This window comes from Belonocnema kinseyi, chromosome 10, assembly GCF_010883055.1.
Source record: "Belonocnema kinseyi isolate 2016_QV_RU_SX_M_011 chromosome 10, B_treatae_v1, whole genome shotgun sequence".
Taxonomy (NCBI): Eukaryota; Metazoa; Arthropoda; class Insecta; order Hymenoptera; family Cynipidae; genus Belonocnema; species Belonocnema kinseyi.
This window is the reverse complement of record NC_046666.1, coordinates 89,303,772-89,319,549: the sequence shown is the minus strand read 5'-3', so window position 1 is coordinate 89,319,549 and position 15,778 is coordinate 89,303,772. Positions and strand designations below refer to the sequence as shown.

Sequence of the window (15,778 nt, the reverse complement as noted above, 5' to 3'; positions counted from 1 at the left end):
TTTAATCTCCTTCTATCAAGACCAGCTCTACATGCCTTTCTTCCATTAATTCCTCTTAATACTGTCCAACCTTCCTCTTCCCCTCTCCCTCTATGCACACAAACGATGGTCAACCTCTCTCTCTTCCTATCTCTATTCTACTCACCATCACTCCATCCCGCTTTTCTTCTCTCTATCTTCCACTCTTTTATCTCCCATCAGCTCCTTTTTAACATCTGACAGCATGCCTCCCATGCCCCTTCCCTTCTCATGTTCTTTCCTCGATTCTTGCATTGTCCATTCATACCCTTCCGGCAACTTTCGCTTCAAGCTCTTTCAATTCATTTTATCTCCCACGTTTTACCCCGCTTCTTCTCTCCTACTCTCATTACCTTTGTTCGCCCTTCTTTCAAGTATTGTTCCCTATGCTCTCAATTCTTCTCTCTCATCGTCCCAAATCCACTTCACCCTATTCACCCACACCCTGTCTTTCCCTATCAAAACATTACCTACGATCCTCCTTTCTATGAATGCCTACCGTTCGATCATTATTTTCGTCTTTCTCTCGCTCCATGTCAGGTCCTCTTTAATTCCCTTACTCCTTCCCCTAAGTGCCCTTTTCCTTTACATAATTTCTCTCTTCTCCTTCTCGCTTCCCACTTTCACTATGAGCACACCTGTTTTCCCTTCTGTGTTTCCCCCTAGCACTTTTACCACCTACACTCTCCCCTGAGCCCCAATATCGTTCATCAGCTTCTCAATTTCTTCCTTTCCCGAATTGCTTTTTACTTTTATTTGTATAATTACTATATTTCGCTCTCGTTTTTCTCTCTCTTCTCCTTCTAGTCTTACTTCTGTTTCATTCATTCGTCTGCGCATTCTCTCATTTTCCTCCTGTAGTTTCTTATAATCCTCCTTGACTGCGTCTTCTAATTCCAACTTTTTCTTTTTTCCACTGCCGCATTATAGTTTCCGGACCCTCTCCTCAAGCAGGCCCATTTCAGTTATCCTTTCTTTCTCAGTCTCTATCTGTTTTCTTTCTATGCTATCCAGTATCCTAAATACCTCCTCTTTTTCGGCTTTGCAGAGAGCATCCCATTCCTCCCATTTCTTTCTCATTTTTTTCAGTTCCTCCCTGATTTCATTCCTATGCGTCCTCGCACTGTCAAACCCTTTGCAGGTTTCCTCTATGAGGTCTCTGCTGAGTTCCTCGAGGCCTTCTAGACTACTCTCCCTGCCATCCTTTCAGGTGGATTTCTCTGTCTACTCTTCTTTAGCGCTTCAGAATTTTTCCCTCCCTCATCTAACTGGTATCTAACTCTTTTGTTATCCTCGGACTTCTCCCCTTCGCTACTCATGATCGGTGGTTGTTGCCATTTTTCGAAAAACACCTTCGCGTTCGTACTATGCAAACTGTGCGCTCTTTGTCGCCTTTATACATTTGTCGGTCTGCCGCGTTTTCTTGCTACTCCCCCCCCCCCCTCCTTACTGAGCTTCTCAAATACCTCCTTCTCATCAGTACTTATGTTAGTGTCAATGCTACCTTCTACGTTCTCGCTCGCCTCAGTCGCTTGCATAGTTTCTCTGGTTAATGCCGACCCAGTCTCTGTATCTGTCTCCTGATGCACTCTCTCTGTCCTTTGTGGACTTCGTGTCACCGGCATTTCTGCCAGGTATTTTTTCCTGCGTGACGTTTTCTTTTCCCTCCCTTTCAACTCCCCATGCAACTCGTTCCTCCTAAATTTAATGTTGCACTAATAAACAACTATCTCTTCTCATTTATCCAAACCTCGCACTCCCCTGTTGCTCACCCTGAGTAAAAGACCACTTTCCACAACCGTTCCTAACCTGAAAATCCTTCTTTTCCACTTTTGACACTTAGTAAATAAAACTCACCGCCTTTTTACCAACCCCTTCACTCTCACTTATTTCTTAGCCCTTCAACACCCGAATCACCGCCCTTTCTCTTCTCAAACTCCCTATTTCCCTTTACAACACCCAAAAAGTTAGCACCACAAAAATCACCAACAATCGCGATCGTTACCGGAAACGGAAGCCAGCCATTCTCTAATGGTATTTGCACAGAAAAAAATTGACGTTTACTTCTCAGTCTACACGTCTCACTTCATTATTAATTAAACACTTTTAGTATACGTAATTACTACATAAGATAACCTATATTTTTCGACACTTGTATCCATTTGAAGTACAAACAAGATAAGCCTTTTTAAGAATCTATCCACACAATTTTACTGGAAATTAAACTGCCTTATTTTACTCCATTCGTTCATTTTGATATTTAAACAGAAAATATTTAAATTTGCTAATTTCAATATTCACACAGAAACTATTATATCTAGCGAATTTTCACACGGCTATTACCGACAGTGCATTTTCACAGTACTGTCGAGCGATCGGCTTTCATCCCAGAAATTTGGCTTCCTTCTCACTTCTAGTGCTTGCTATACTTTTCTACTTACACTTTTCAGCAGTTTATGTAATTTTTTCGAAAAGTCAGAAACGTGCCCAATGTCCTGCCGCCGCAAAACGCCATCCAGGGTCCAAGAAATTTTCAACATGTCTTTTTAAATCCTTACTCCCGATTTATCGAATCTTATTAACGAAATTTAAGAGTTTCGCAGATTTTTCCCTTTTTTGTACATCATTTCAACGGCCTTGATTTAGGGTGAGTTCATTGCATCCCGATTGATGTTCACATACATAAGCAAATATAGTAATTTAATACCTATGCATACTTACAAGAACTTAAAAATGATATAAAATTTCGTAAGACGTACCAGCTGCAATATCATCATGTCTCAAAGGCAAAACGATTCCACCCTCTGTGTATATTCCACTCAAATCAGACAAGGAATTCACAAAATCGTCTCTCGGGACATTCTCGGTATACTCATCCTGGTTCTGCGTCTCCTCAGGGTCCTTATTCGACCACTTTGGATGTGCTCGCGGTCTTATCTGCAAACATTCAATAAATAATTGTTCTTACCTTGTTCAAATTTAAATAATATACAGTTTTACCTTTGGCATATTGAAAATGAATCATTAAAAATGTACAGTGTGAAAACTTGTTTAATTTTCAAATTGAAAACAAAAATAGCTCTTACGAAAAAATGGTAAATATTGAATCTAGTTTCTAGAATCTTTTCGCGATTTTGTTGGGGATTTTCAATATGTTATAGCAAAAACCGCATTAGATTCAATACTTATTAATACTTTTTTTGCGCAAGGGGGTTCAATAGTTTAGAAGTCAGTTAAATAAAAATTAATCGTTTGTAGTTTAGAAGGTATGAACTGGAGCATTTTAAACCCGGCAATAAGCGTTGAATAGAGAAAAATTAATATTTTCAGATTTCAGCGTACAAGTGAAGATAATTCTATTTTTCTGAGTGCGCGATTCTTCTATCTGTCTAAAATGTGATTATAAGAATAGGATATCTCTGGAACTAATTTCTTTATATTTCCATAGCGGCCGCCGCATAGTTTCCTATTCCCTAACAGAGAACGTGCTTTCAATATATTTAATTCCTTGTAATTTTACTGGCAGATACACCTCACAGAGATGTCTTGTAATCCTCAAAAGTGTTCGTATTTTGAGATTATTTAATTGTTTCTAATAAGTTCAAAAAATATGTTTAATAAATTGTTTTAACTCCTTCATGTGGAATATAAGTTTTGAAATTTTAATTTTAATCAATTCAAGACTGCCTCCCTAGAGTTAAAATTATTTTAATTCACACATTGAAATGGATTTCTCTCATGCATTTTTAACACTTTTAAATAAATTTAAAAAATATGAATAAATATGAATACGCATATTTTTCGTGTTATTATTCAAATTAAATTTTTTTAATCGTCCCAATACAAATTTAAATTGTAGGAAGCAGTGAAATTTGAATCCTGAATATACTTCATTAATTTACAAAGCTTCATTATCTCTTGAGTTCTTAGTTTTTGATATTTGGTAATTAAATTTGATGCTCTTCAAGACTTTAATCAATCTTAATGACAACTAAAAACCACCCCCCCCCCCCTCTGTATCACTCAACAAGAAAAAATAGAACTCTATACACTGAAAAACTTGAATTTTTTAGCATCCCACTTAAAAACTTAAATGAGGTCATCTCATATTGATTGATTTTTACCTTAAATTTTTTCGACAAACTCCTGTCCTCGCGAAATAAGAAAACTTTCATATAACTACAAAAATTTCTAATTCAAAATGTTATTTCAAGTAAATATAAGTTTGGTAAACAAGAAATATTTTCAGGATCAAGCGGGGCAGGACTGACCGGCGAAGAAAGAGCGACTTCGCAAATAATATTGCTATTAAAAATTTACGTTGTAAGCTACAAATTATGCAGAAAACAGTTTTAACAAGTTATTTATTTCACTCTTCTGTATTACCTCATTTTACCTTCGCGATTACTTTTTGCGATCCTCTTTCCCCTTTTCTCGCCAAATATTTTGCTAATCCCTCTACTTTTATCCATTTGTATTTCTCATTATATGTAGCTTCTCTTATTTTATTTTCTATTCCTTGCTTAAAAACTACTTTATCTCTTTCTATTAACTCTTGTTATATTTTTATTCCTCTCCCTGGTGGACTGAAGGAACCGAATGGAGCTTCGACAAAATACCCGTGAAGACCCCATTGGGTCCCCACTCGGTTCCTTTTTAAAAAACTAAAAAAAAAACAGCAAAATCAACTTTTAAATTGTTGAAATTCGAATTCTACGTTAAAATTTACATAAGAGACTCACGGAGTAATCGCAATACTTTTTCTTGCAGCATTAAAGACGTTAAAAAATAAAAGACCTGTCATTTACATGGGCCGAAGGCAATTTCAAGTGCATCTTCTTTTAGTAGCAGTTAATAAGCGTTCCGCCGGTAACTTTAAGAATTTTGTCTGGATGCTAGCGCCACGCAGTGGAAACCTCAGACAACAACGCTGCGATACGAATTTCATCAGTTTAAAACTTAATTTTGCTGTTATTTTGAGTTTTTTTAAAAGGAACCGAATGGGGACCCAATGGGGTCTTTACGGGTACTTTGTAGAGACTCCATTCGGTTCCTTTTGTTCGCCAGGGCCTCCATGCATTTCTTTTACCGATTCCTTTGACCAACCACACCTATTCAAGTATCTTTCTCCTTCTTTCATTCCATAATCATTACCTCTTCCATTTTCTCTTTCCTTCAAGCACACTTTCACTATAGTTTTGCATTCGCTCTCCAACAGCTTTTATTCGTATTTGCAAGCCCTGCTACCTATTCTCGCTTTGACTTTTTTCCTATTAACTTCCTTCAGAACTATATGCCATGGCGTCCATCTGTCCAATCCTAGCGTCCATCTAATGTATTTTTCATGTAATTTTTCCAGCTCCTCATATTCCTTCCAGCCCCATATTTCAACTCCATACATTAGAACACTCAGTGCAAGGGCCTCAAAGATTCTCATTTTTCTCTTGTATTCTTCTTTAAATAAATTTTGCCCTATGCCCCATACTTTCTTCATGGTTATATCTGCTCTTTTAACTCTATCTTTGACGTGATCTTTTACATTTCCATTTTCTTAAAATAAAAATCCCAGAAATATAATCTCCTTCACTTCCTCAATACTTTCTCCCCTCCACTTCCAGACCATTCTTCCCTTCTTGCTACTGCTTTTTCTTCCAAAAACAAAAACCTTAGACTTTGCTACATTTTAAATCAATTTATTTGCTTGTAAATACTTCTTTAGTCTTTTCATCATATTTGCCAAAACCCCTTATTCTTTAGCTACTATTACCGCATCATCCGCGTATGCTAAATACCAAAATTATACCTCGATATCCTCTATGAATACCGCAAAAAAGCGGACTCAGTGGACATCCCTGTCTTAATCATACCTCCGTCCAAAATTCTTCCGAGGTTTTATTCCCTAACTTTACCTTATCTCTCGTTTCTTTATAAATTTCCCTCACTCTCTCTATCAGACCTATGTCTATTCTCCTCTTCTCCATTACTTCCCACAACTTTTTCCTATCTACCGATGGGAACACTGCTTTTCAATCAACAAAGAAGGCACATACTTTTCCTCCTTTTTTCTCAAGTTCCTTCTCCACCACGTGTTGAAGAATATAGATATTATCTATAGTGCTTCCAACTTGTCTGAAACCTGCCTGATTCTCTGGTAGTTTTCTTTTCGCTTCAACTTCTTTTTTTAGTCTCTCGGTTAACACCATTGCATATACCTTGTAAGCTGTGTTCAATAACGTTATTCCCCTGTCGTTTTTTGTTTTTCCCTTTTCTCCTTTCTTAAGAATGGGCACCTCGTTACCTAACCTGTCACTGCTTCCTACTTTGCCCTTCTTTAATCTTTTAATCTGAGCTTCTATCTCTTTACCGTGCAACTCCTTTTCGTCTTCTAAATTACTTCTCGTCCAACTGTCAGGCCTTTTTCATACTTCACTCAACACTCTCTTCTCAAACTTTAAAATTTCTTTTATATATATATATATATATAATCCTTTTTTTTCTATAGTCCACACTTCTTTCTCAATTAATTCTCTCGTATTCTTTCTTAATTCCTTCCTTATTCTGCTTTTCAGATAAACTCCTAATGGGTGGAGATCTGATGCTATCCCGGTTTCTACTATCATTTGGCTTACAAATTCCCATTCCTCTATATTAGTAATAACATAGTCTATTACTGTGGACGTGTTGCTTCTCACATATGTAAATTCCCCTTCTCCGCCAACTTTCTTATTGACATTAAGTATGTACCACCTCTTGTCTTCTACCATCCTTCGAAGTTGCTTTTCCTCGCTATTTATTAACTGGTCTTTCGAGTCTCTCTCCCCATTCATCCCATCTACGTACATATTACCTTTCCTCCCTATTCTAGCATTAAAATCCCCTCCCTCCTATTATTGGTATTTCTTCTTCCTCTACATTATCAAACTTTTCTGTGCTTTTCCTAACCTCCTTCATTCCTTTTCCATTGTATATTTTCGCAATTCTATGCCATTTTCCTTTCATTTAAGCCTTCCTTTCCTGTACGACACTCGAGACTCCTTTTCAAACTTCCCTTTCTTCTAGATTGGTCCTGACTCCCGTCATAATTCCTCCACTTGCTCTACCTTTTCCCTTTTCCCTAATGGCCCCTTGTAATGACCATTTATGACTACTTGGCAATTTAATTTTTTTAATTTCCCAGTCTTTTTCCTCTATCCAAGTTTCCGTTAATCCAACCACATCGAACTTTTCTACAAAATTACAAAAATCTCTGTCCTTATTTTTAATTCCCGCAATATTCCAAAAAATCAACTTAACCTTTGCCTCTAATTAATGAGAATATATTTTTATAACCATCCTTATCATATTGTTACAAGGAGATCTTGAACAATTTTAATTTCATCAATATTATGTATTATAATAAATGGTAGAATTAAAATATTTTTGGCTTTTGTGAAGGGAATAAGGGTCAATGAGTGCAGAAAAGGCAGAGAGTACGACGATCGAGTGTGAACGAAGAAGGGTGAGTGAAGGCAAAGGTGTGAAGGGTGAAAGTGAGTGGTTTGAAGTGAAAATCTAGAGTTACTGGAAGATCGCACAGAGCAGAAAACCGTAGTGGCACACCGAAAAAAATATGTAACTATATTAGTTCAATAATACCTTAAACTAATAACTCTTCGCATAAATTAGAATTCAGTAGAAAAAAAGTCGAACTGGGCCTCTCATTTAATTTGTAATTTTATCGGTTTGAGTATAGAACTGACGCTATAGAAATACCGAATTACATCGATTAAGTAAGTATTAAAATGTGTTAATGTGTTAATATATGTTTGGGAAAAACTAAACAATAATTATTTAAATATCAAATCTCGCGTGCTCTCAAATTTAAACGGTGAGCGTATATAATTAAAGAAACAAACATCGCTCATACAATAATTTGCTAGAGTCAAGGATGATGAACGGTCCAAACTACGATAATGCTGTATGGAGATTGTTGAAGATATAGAACACTATCGGATCAATCAAGAAACGCCAGCTGATCGAATGAAGTAAGATTCAGATTGTTCGCAATGCAAAATACTAGCGGATGGTAAATCAAACCTGATATGTCCTACGTTTGCGGGTTGGGCCAAACTGCGTTTTGTGGTAAAATATACAAATACGTGCGTCTACATTTTTGAAAGTAAAATTCATAAATTTTTGAAAATAACCATTTTGAGCTTGCACATTTGATCCGCTGGTGTCATTTTTATAGGAAAATATTACTACATGGCAAATCTCCATTTAATTGTATCAACTCAACGAAAAAATGTGTTATAAACGTTCCTTAAACCAAAATTATTATCACAAAAAAATTAATTTCATTAATTTGTACTAAAAGTTGTTTTGTTGAAATAAAATCGACTTTTTGTAAACATTTTTTTTTGTATCATTAGTTAAAATGGTGATTTGACGGCCCGGGTGCGCAGGATCGTGCACCAGGTCCTTTCAAACATCCTCAACGATAACTTTTTTTAAATTTAAATTTGGCCAATAACCAAAACAATTAAAAATGGCCAGTCGACAACCCGAGTGCACAGAATTGTACACACGCTAGTTTAGCACGTATTCTACAAGAACTTTTTCAAAATTCAAATTTTGCCAACACCAAAAATGACTACCAATGATGAGGCGATGGCCCGGGTGTGCCGGATCTTGCACCAGGTCCCTTCAAACGTCATGTACGAGAACTTTTTTAAAATTTAAAGTTGGTCAATAACCAAAACAATTTAAAATAGTGAGTCGGCGACCCACGTGCGCTGGATCACGCACCAGGTTATTTAGAAGGTCATCAACGAGAAGTTTTTGGAAATTTAAATTTTGTCCATAACCAAAACAATTACAAATGGTGCGTCGATGACCCGGATACGCAGGAACTTGCTCCAGGTAGTTTAATACGAATTCTACAAGAACTTTGTCAAAATTCAAATTGTTCTTATACCCAAAATAACTACCAATGGTGAGGTGACGACCCGGGTTCGCCTGATCGTGCACCAGGTCCTCTCAACGTTATCTACGAGAAGTTTTTAAAAATCTAAATTTTGTCAAGAACCAAAACAATTACAAATGGTGAGCCGGCGACCCGGGTGTGCAGGATTGTACGCCAGGTAGTTTCACATGTAATCTACAAGAACTTTTTAAAAATTCAAATTTTTCCAGCATCGAAAATGACTACAAATGGTGAGGCGATAGCCCGGATGTCCCGGATCTTGCACCGGGGCATTAAAACGTCATCTGGCGCAAGATCCGGCGCATCCGTTCGTCGCCACACCATTGGTAGTTTGTTTGGGTGTTCACAAAATTTGAATTTTAAAGAAGTTCATGTAGAATTCATGTTACAGTACCAGGTGTACGATCCTGCACACCCGGGTCGCCGACTCACCATTTGTAATTTTTTTGGTTATTGAACAAATTTAAATTTTAAACAAGTTCTCGTAGATGACGTTTGAAATAACCTGATGCACGATAAGGCGCACCCGGGTCGTCAAATCATCATTTGTAACTAATAATGTTACCAAAAAAATAATGTTTACAAAAAGTCGATTTTTTCCAACAAAACAACTTTTAGTAAAAATGACTGAAATACATTTTTTTTGTGGTAATAATTTTGGTTTAAGGAACGTTTATAACACGTTTTTATGATGAGTCGGTACAATTAAATGGAGATTTGTCATGCAGTAATATCTTGCTATAAAAATGACTCCGGCGTATCAAATGTACAAGCTCAAAATTATTATTTAAAAAATGAATAAATTTTACTTTCAAAAATTTCGACGCACGTATTAGTATATTTTACCGCAAAACGTAGTATTGCGCAACCCGCATACGCAGGACATAACAGGTTAGATTAACAATTGGCTTGCATTTTGCATTGCGAACAATCTAAATCTTACTTCATTCGATCAGCTGGTGTTACCTAATTGACCCAATAGTGTTCTATATCTGCAACTATCTCAATACAGCATTATGGTAACTTTGACCGTTTATCATCCTTAACTTTCGTACTTTATTGTATGATCGATGTTTGTTCCTTTAATTATTTACGTGCACCGTTCAAATTTGAGAGCACGCGAGATTTGATATTTAAATCATTATTGTTTAATTTTTCCCAACATATATTGTCCGACGCCTCAACTGAGCGCAATGCTCACGCGAAGCTCCTACGTTACAGATTCGTTGGATCTTCGCTCTTCGTCGTCATTCGAACCAGCAGACTCGAACGAAGCGAAGCATAGCGTTTATATCTATATCTACGTTCTGTAATTCAAATTTCGTTACGTACCCAATACAAAAGTTGAAGAGTGCCTGTTTCGATGCTTTAGAACAGCTGATATTCAACTTGTCAATGTTGAGAATTCTACATGAAGAACTGTTCCATTTCAATACTTACTTAATTTATGTAATTCGGTATAGCTATAACGTCGGTTCTATACAGAAACCGATAAAATTACAAATTAAATTAAGATATCCAGTTCGACTTTTTTACCTAATGAGTTCTAATTTATGCGAAGCGTATTAGTCCAAGGAAAGCTACCATGTGGCGATGCCATGCTTTTATCTCACTCTAGATTTTCCACCCAACGGAAAAACAGAGAAAATCTAGAGTGAGATAAATACTTAGCATCGTCACATGGTAGAGTGCGAGAAAGAAATATTTTCCGTCTGCATGCGACAGGCGTGTAAAGACACCTTGAGGAAAGATTCGAGAAGTCGGCCAGGGAGGCGATGGTAGCGGACTCAGGTACGGGTAAGCAACGCCGAAGATCATCATATTTACAGCACTTCAACAAGCCAGGCAAAGCGAGTTCGAACAGAAGTTTGGACGAATGGCAGTGAAGGGGGGTAAAAAAGGAAAAGAGAGGTCGGGGACGGTGAGTTAGAAAGGGACAAGGATAACAAGAAGTTAGAACTAAACGGAAAATACCAGAAAATACAGGGGGATGGGGGGGATGTTTGGAAAATTAAAAGGTCTCATAAAAAGGTTTAGACAGGAAACAAGAAAGAGATTGGATGGCATGAATAGGGATATGAATAGGCAGGGAAACGATGTAAGGAGGGGGAGAGTGAAAAGGGTAAGAAAAAAATGGTAAGAATGGGATAAACGCTGGAAAGAGGAGAAAGACAAGATTTGGGGTAAGCTAGAGAGAATTAAGAATAGACAGAAAGAGGATAACGAACAGAGATATAGAGAGATGAAACAGTTGGAAGAACGGGTAAGCAATCTAGAAATTAGAAATAAGCATACGGGGAAAAACAGAGAATGAGGAAATAGTGAAAGGGAGTGAAATGAACATGCAAAACGAAAATGAAAGATTGGAGAAAAGACTGAGTGAGATTGAAAGAAAATTAGAAGGAGAAGAAAGTGCAAAGAGGAAAAATAACTTAGTATTGAAGGGATTAAACGTGGAGAGTGAAACAGGAGAAGTGAAAATAAAAAATCTTTTAAGAGATATTAGAGTGCAGATAAGGGTAGAATGAGTCAAGAGAATAGGAGGGATGAAGGTAGGAAAAGAAGGAATGTTTCTAGTAACAGTGAGGAGTGAGGAGAAGAAAAAGAAAGAAAAAGTTTTGAGAATGGTACGGGGAAGGAAGTCGAAAAAGTGTCTGGAGATACATCAGAGGGGTTTCCAAACGACAAAGGGGAAAGAAAGTGAATAGGAAAGAAGAGGGAAGAGTGGAGAGAAACGTGAAAACAGCTTTCTGGAATGTGTCAGGTTTGAATAACAAGAAAAAAGGATTTTAGAAGAAGATAGAAAAGTGGTGTGTGATTATGATGAGTGAAACTTTGGCAAATGAGAAGGACTGAAAGGGGATACAAAAGATGTTACTGAAAGGTAATCTATGGACGATGCAAGAAGCAAGAAAGGAAAACGTTAAAGGGAGAGGGATGGGCGGAATGGTCTTAGGTGGGAGAAGAGAATTGGCAGTAAAAGAGAGAAAAGAGGAAGATAGGAACGAAAAGGATGTTACAATGGTAAGGTGGATTAAAGTTGGAAAAGTCAAAACAGCAGTGGTTTGTGTACATAGAAGAAGGGGGGAAGAGGTAGGTTGAAGAGTAATTGAGAGGTGGATGGAGGAAAAGAAAGAAGAGTTAGTTTTGATACGAGGTGATTTGAATTCATGGGCTGGCGAACGAGGGGGAGGGACTTGGGATGGAGAAAAGAAAGCATATGTAAGGAGTTCCAGGCAAAGACAGATAGGTAAGGAGGAGAGGAAATTATTATACCTAATAGGAGAAACAGGATGGTATATATGTAATAGCAATATGAAAGGAGATGTGGAAAGAGAGATCACAGTTGTAGGGAAGGGAAAGACAGTGATAGACTACATCCTAGCGGAAGAAAGAGTCAGGAATTTGAAAAGTTGTATGAAAGTGGGTAATGATATTGGGTCCGAGCACTTCCCGGTAATAACTACACTGAAAGGTGGTGATCAGAAGCGAGGCATTTGGAGAAAGAAAATAAGGGGAGAAAGGAACAAGAAAATGGGAGCTTGAGAAGTAGATGAACTGAAAGAGTTTAAAGAAAAAATGGAAAAGGAGAAGATTAGGTTTATAGAAGAGGCAGAAGTAGACTCGTTAATGGATAGATGAAAAGGTTAGATTGAGAAGGTAAAGGATGAGATAGGTACAAAAACAAAAGACAAGGAGAGAAGAGAGGCTGATGGGACAAGGAATGTAAGGAGAGTAAAGAGAGAATGAAAGAGTGGGTGAGAAAATGGAGAATAGGGGAAATGGAGAAGGGGGAGTACAATAGGAGAAAAAGGAAACATGAGTGGATGCTAGAAAGGAAAAAGCAGAGGGGAAAGGAAAAGTACAAGAAAGAAGTAAAAAAAGCGATCAAAGAGGGTAGGGTTTGGGATGTTATAAATGAGGAAATATGAGGAAAGAAGGGCTTGAATGAAGAAATAGAATTGTGTGAATGAAAAAACTACTTCAAGGGTCTCTTAGGAGGAACATAATAGGATAATAGGGGAAAATAGAAATGTAGTACAAGGAAAAAGGGAGGTAGGGAATAGAATAACAAGAGAAGAAGTGGATGCGACAATAAATAGATTAAAAAGGAACAATGCTAGAGGAGAAGGTGGTTTGAAGAACAAAGGGTTGAAGCATGGAGGAGAAGGTGTCAGGGAAGGCCTGTGGAAGATCTGCAATAAGGTATGTAATGGGGAAGGGTGGTCAGAAGAGTGGTTGACATGGCTGGTGGTACCACTTGTCAAGAAAGGGAAGGGAAAGAAGATAGAGGAGTACAGAGGAATCACTCCCATGCCAGTTGGCTACAAAATATATGCAGAAATTTAAAAAAAAAGGTTAGAGAGTCAGGTAGAGGAAAGAAAAAGTATTCCACACAATCAAACGGGTTTTAGAAAAGGGATGAGAACCATAGACAACATTTGCCTACTGAACTACTTGGTTAACAGAAATCTAGGGAGAAAGAGAGGGAAATTAATCGCGTTATTTGTGTACTTGAAAGCAGCTTTTGATTCAGTAAACAGAAAAGTGTTATGGCAGACAATGAAAGAGAGGAGAATAGAAGGAAGGCTGGTGGAGAGGATAAAGGCAATTTTTACTGAAACCCGGATTAGGGTGAAGATAGGAAAGGAAAAAGGAGAGGTATTCTGGATAGAAAGAGGTCTAAGGCAAGGGTGCCCTTTGAGTTTGCTACTGTTTAATATGCTGTTGGCAGACCTGGAGGAGAAGCTAAAGAATAAAGGAACAGGTGGACGATTTTGGGTAACAGCAAAATATATTTTCTAGCTTATGCGAACGATGTAGGAAGATAAACAGATAAACAGTGGAAAGGGTGGAGGAGTGATGTTACTTAGGTCTTTGTTTTGAGGCAGAAGGGGGAAACGAGCTGTAGGTGAGGAAAAGAATTGATTGTGCTAGTAAAGTAATGGGCCAAGTATGAGGCGTAGGAAAGAGAAGGTTCAAGGACGATTGGAGAATTAGGATCTGGTTGTTTGATGCTTTGGTTTGGGCGGTGTTTTGTTATGGAGTGGAGATCTGGGGATGGAAGGAACATAGGAAACTAGGGAACATACATGAGTGATTTCTGAGGTCGTTGATGAGGTTTAGCTGGAGTTGCCCGGGATACATGTTAAAAGAAGAGTTAGGAAGGGAAAAAATGGTTAAAAGACAAATTAAGAGAGCGTGGAGATTTAAAGAGAAGCTAAAAAGGGGAGAGGGAAGCAAAATAACTCAAGCATGTTTCGGCGAAATTCGGAACAATGAGGGGAGAGGAAATTTGGGAAATTCAAAATGGGAGGAAGAAAGGATAAAAATTATAAGGGTTTGTAAGATACGAGAAGGAGTTATGGAATGTCAGGACATAGAGTTAGATCTATTAGTTAAACAAGAAGAAGAGATATGGACAAAGATTATAGATTCGAGGTAAAATAGATGGTAATTGATGGTCAAATAGTTGGAGGAACCAGAATATCTGCAAAAAATAAAAAAGGAAGACAAATGGAGTAGGGTGATACGACTTAGAATGGGAGAAGGAGTGAGAGCTTGTAGATATTGGATGGATGAAGAGGAGAATCTATATAGAGTATGTGGATACGAATTGGAGTCATGGGCACATGTTTTAGAGAGGTGAACAGGAGAGAAAGAGAGGCAGTTCAGTGTGAATGAGAGTGTAAAATGAATGTTGGATGGGAATAGACAGGGAGTAGTGTGGATGAAGAAATTGGAAGAAGTAAGGGAAAGCAAGGAAATAGGGCAGAGCCAATAATCCTGAAAGAGGAAATTAAAAAGCAAAAGTTAAATTCAAAATCGTCTAAAATGTTTGTTTTTCATGGTAAGAGGAAACGGAAGCCCGGGAAGCGGCGAATAACTTAGATTAAGGATGGAATGTACATTTTATGTACAGGGAGCGGAGGCCCTTAAACCCGTAAAAGGGAGAGATTAAATATACATACTCGTACATACATAGAATATTAATAATTTTGGGATTATATATAATTATTATAATTTCATTTCAATGATGACGAGATGTAATTCGTGAAAGAATATTTCAACGATTAAATATTTAAAAAAAAAGAAACTTATTGAGAATGGGAATATTTTTATTTGTGTTTTCAGAATCATTATTTGTTTTTCTTTTTTTTTATCTTACTTTCATTCAGCTTAATATTCAAATGTAAATATTGGGAGAGTATGACCCCCTAAAAATATTAATCAATTTGATCTTTCTAGTGTGGAAAAAACCCCGCTGAGCCTTCTTAGAATAAAGGCCCCCGTTTGGGGCCCGCATAAATGTTCCACGTGTGGAAATACTACGTTGGCCCCCGCCGAGGGCCCATCTCGGTTACTTTCACAGATCAACGATTAAAATTTCTAAGTCTGAAAGGTGAATATTTTTTTGATACCACAAATTATAAGATTTCATGAGTTCAGACTTACAAACAGTGAATTTCTGGCAAAAAATCGATTTTGATTTTCGAATTTTGGATCATAAATATATGAGCCTAAAGACAGAAAATGTTAATTGTTTTTCATTATAAAAATTATACTCCAGTCATTGAATCCAATATTTAGAATTTTGAAATCAGTCGTGCAATTCCAACATAGTCTGCAAAAAGTCTTCAAAAAATTGAAATTTATATAGTAGATTTTAAAAACAGCCCCCTCCCCCCCATTTCATCTTTCCAACAAATTCTCTTATGATCTATTCGGAAGACCAAAGAAATTGCGTGAAAAATTTGCTGTTAATTAGTAAAAAACTACATTTGTGCCCCCATC

General features: G+C 37.3%; 1 protein-coding gene across 1 annotated transcript in view; it reads right to left on the bottom strand.

Moving 5' to 3' along the window:
- LOC117181251 (receptor-type tyrosine-protein phosphatase N2) overlaps positions 1 to 15,778 on the bottom strand; it is a gene marked incomplete at its 3' end in the record, with an annotated part of 454,371 nt that overhangs the window by 319,401 nt on the left and 119,192 nt on the right. Inside the window, exon 7 of the mRNA XM_033373815.1 lies at positions 2,778 to 2,955. Coding sequence (XP_033229706.1) covers positions 2,778 to 2,955 — 178 coding nt within the window. The remainder of the gene's footprint in view (positions 1 to 2,777; positions 2,956 to 15,778) is intronic.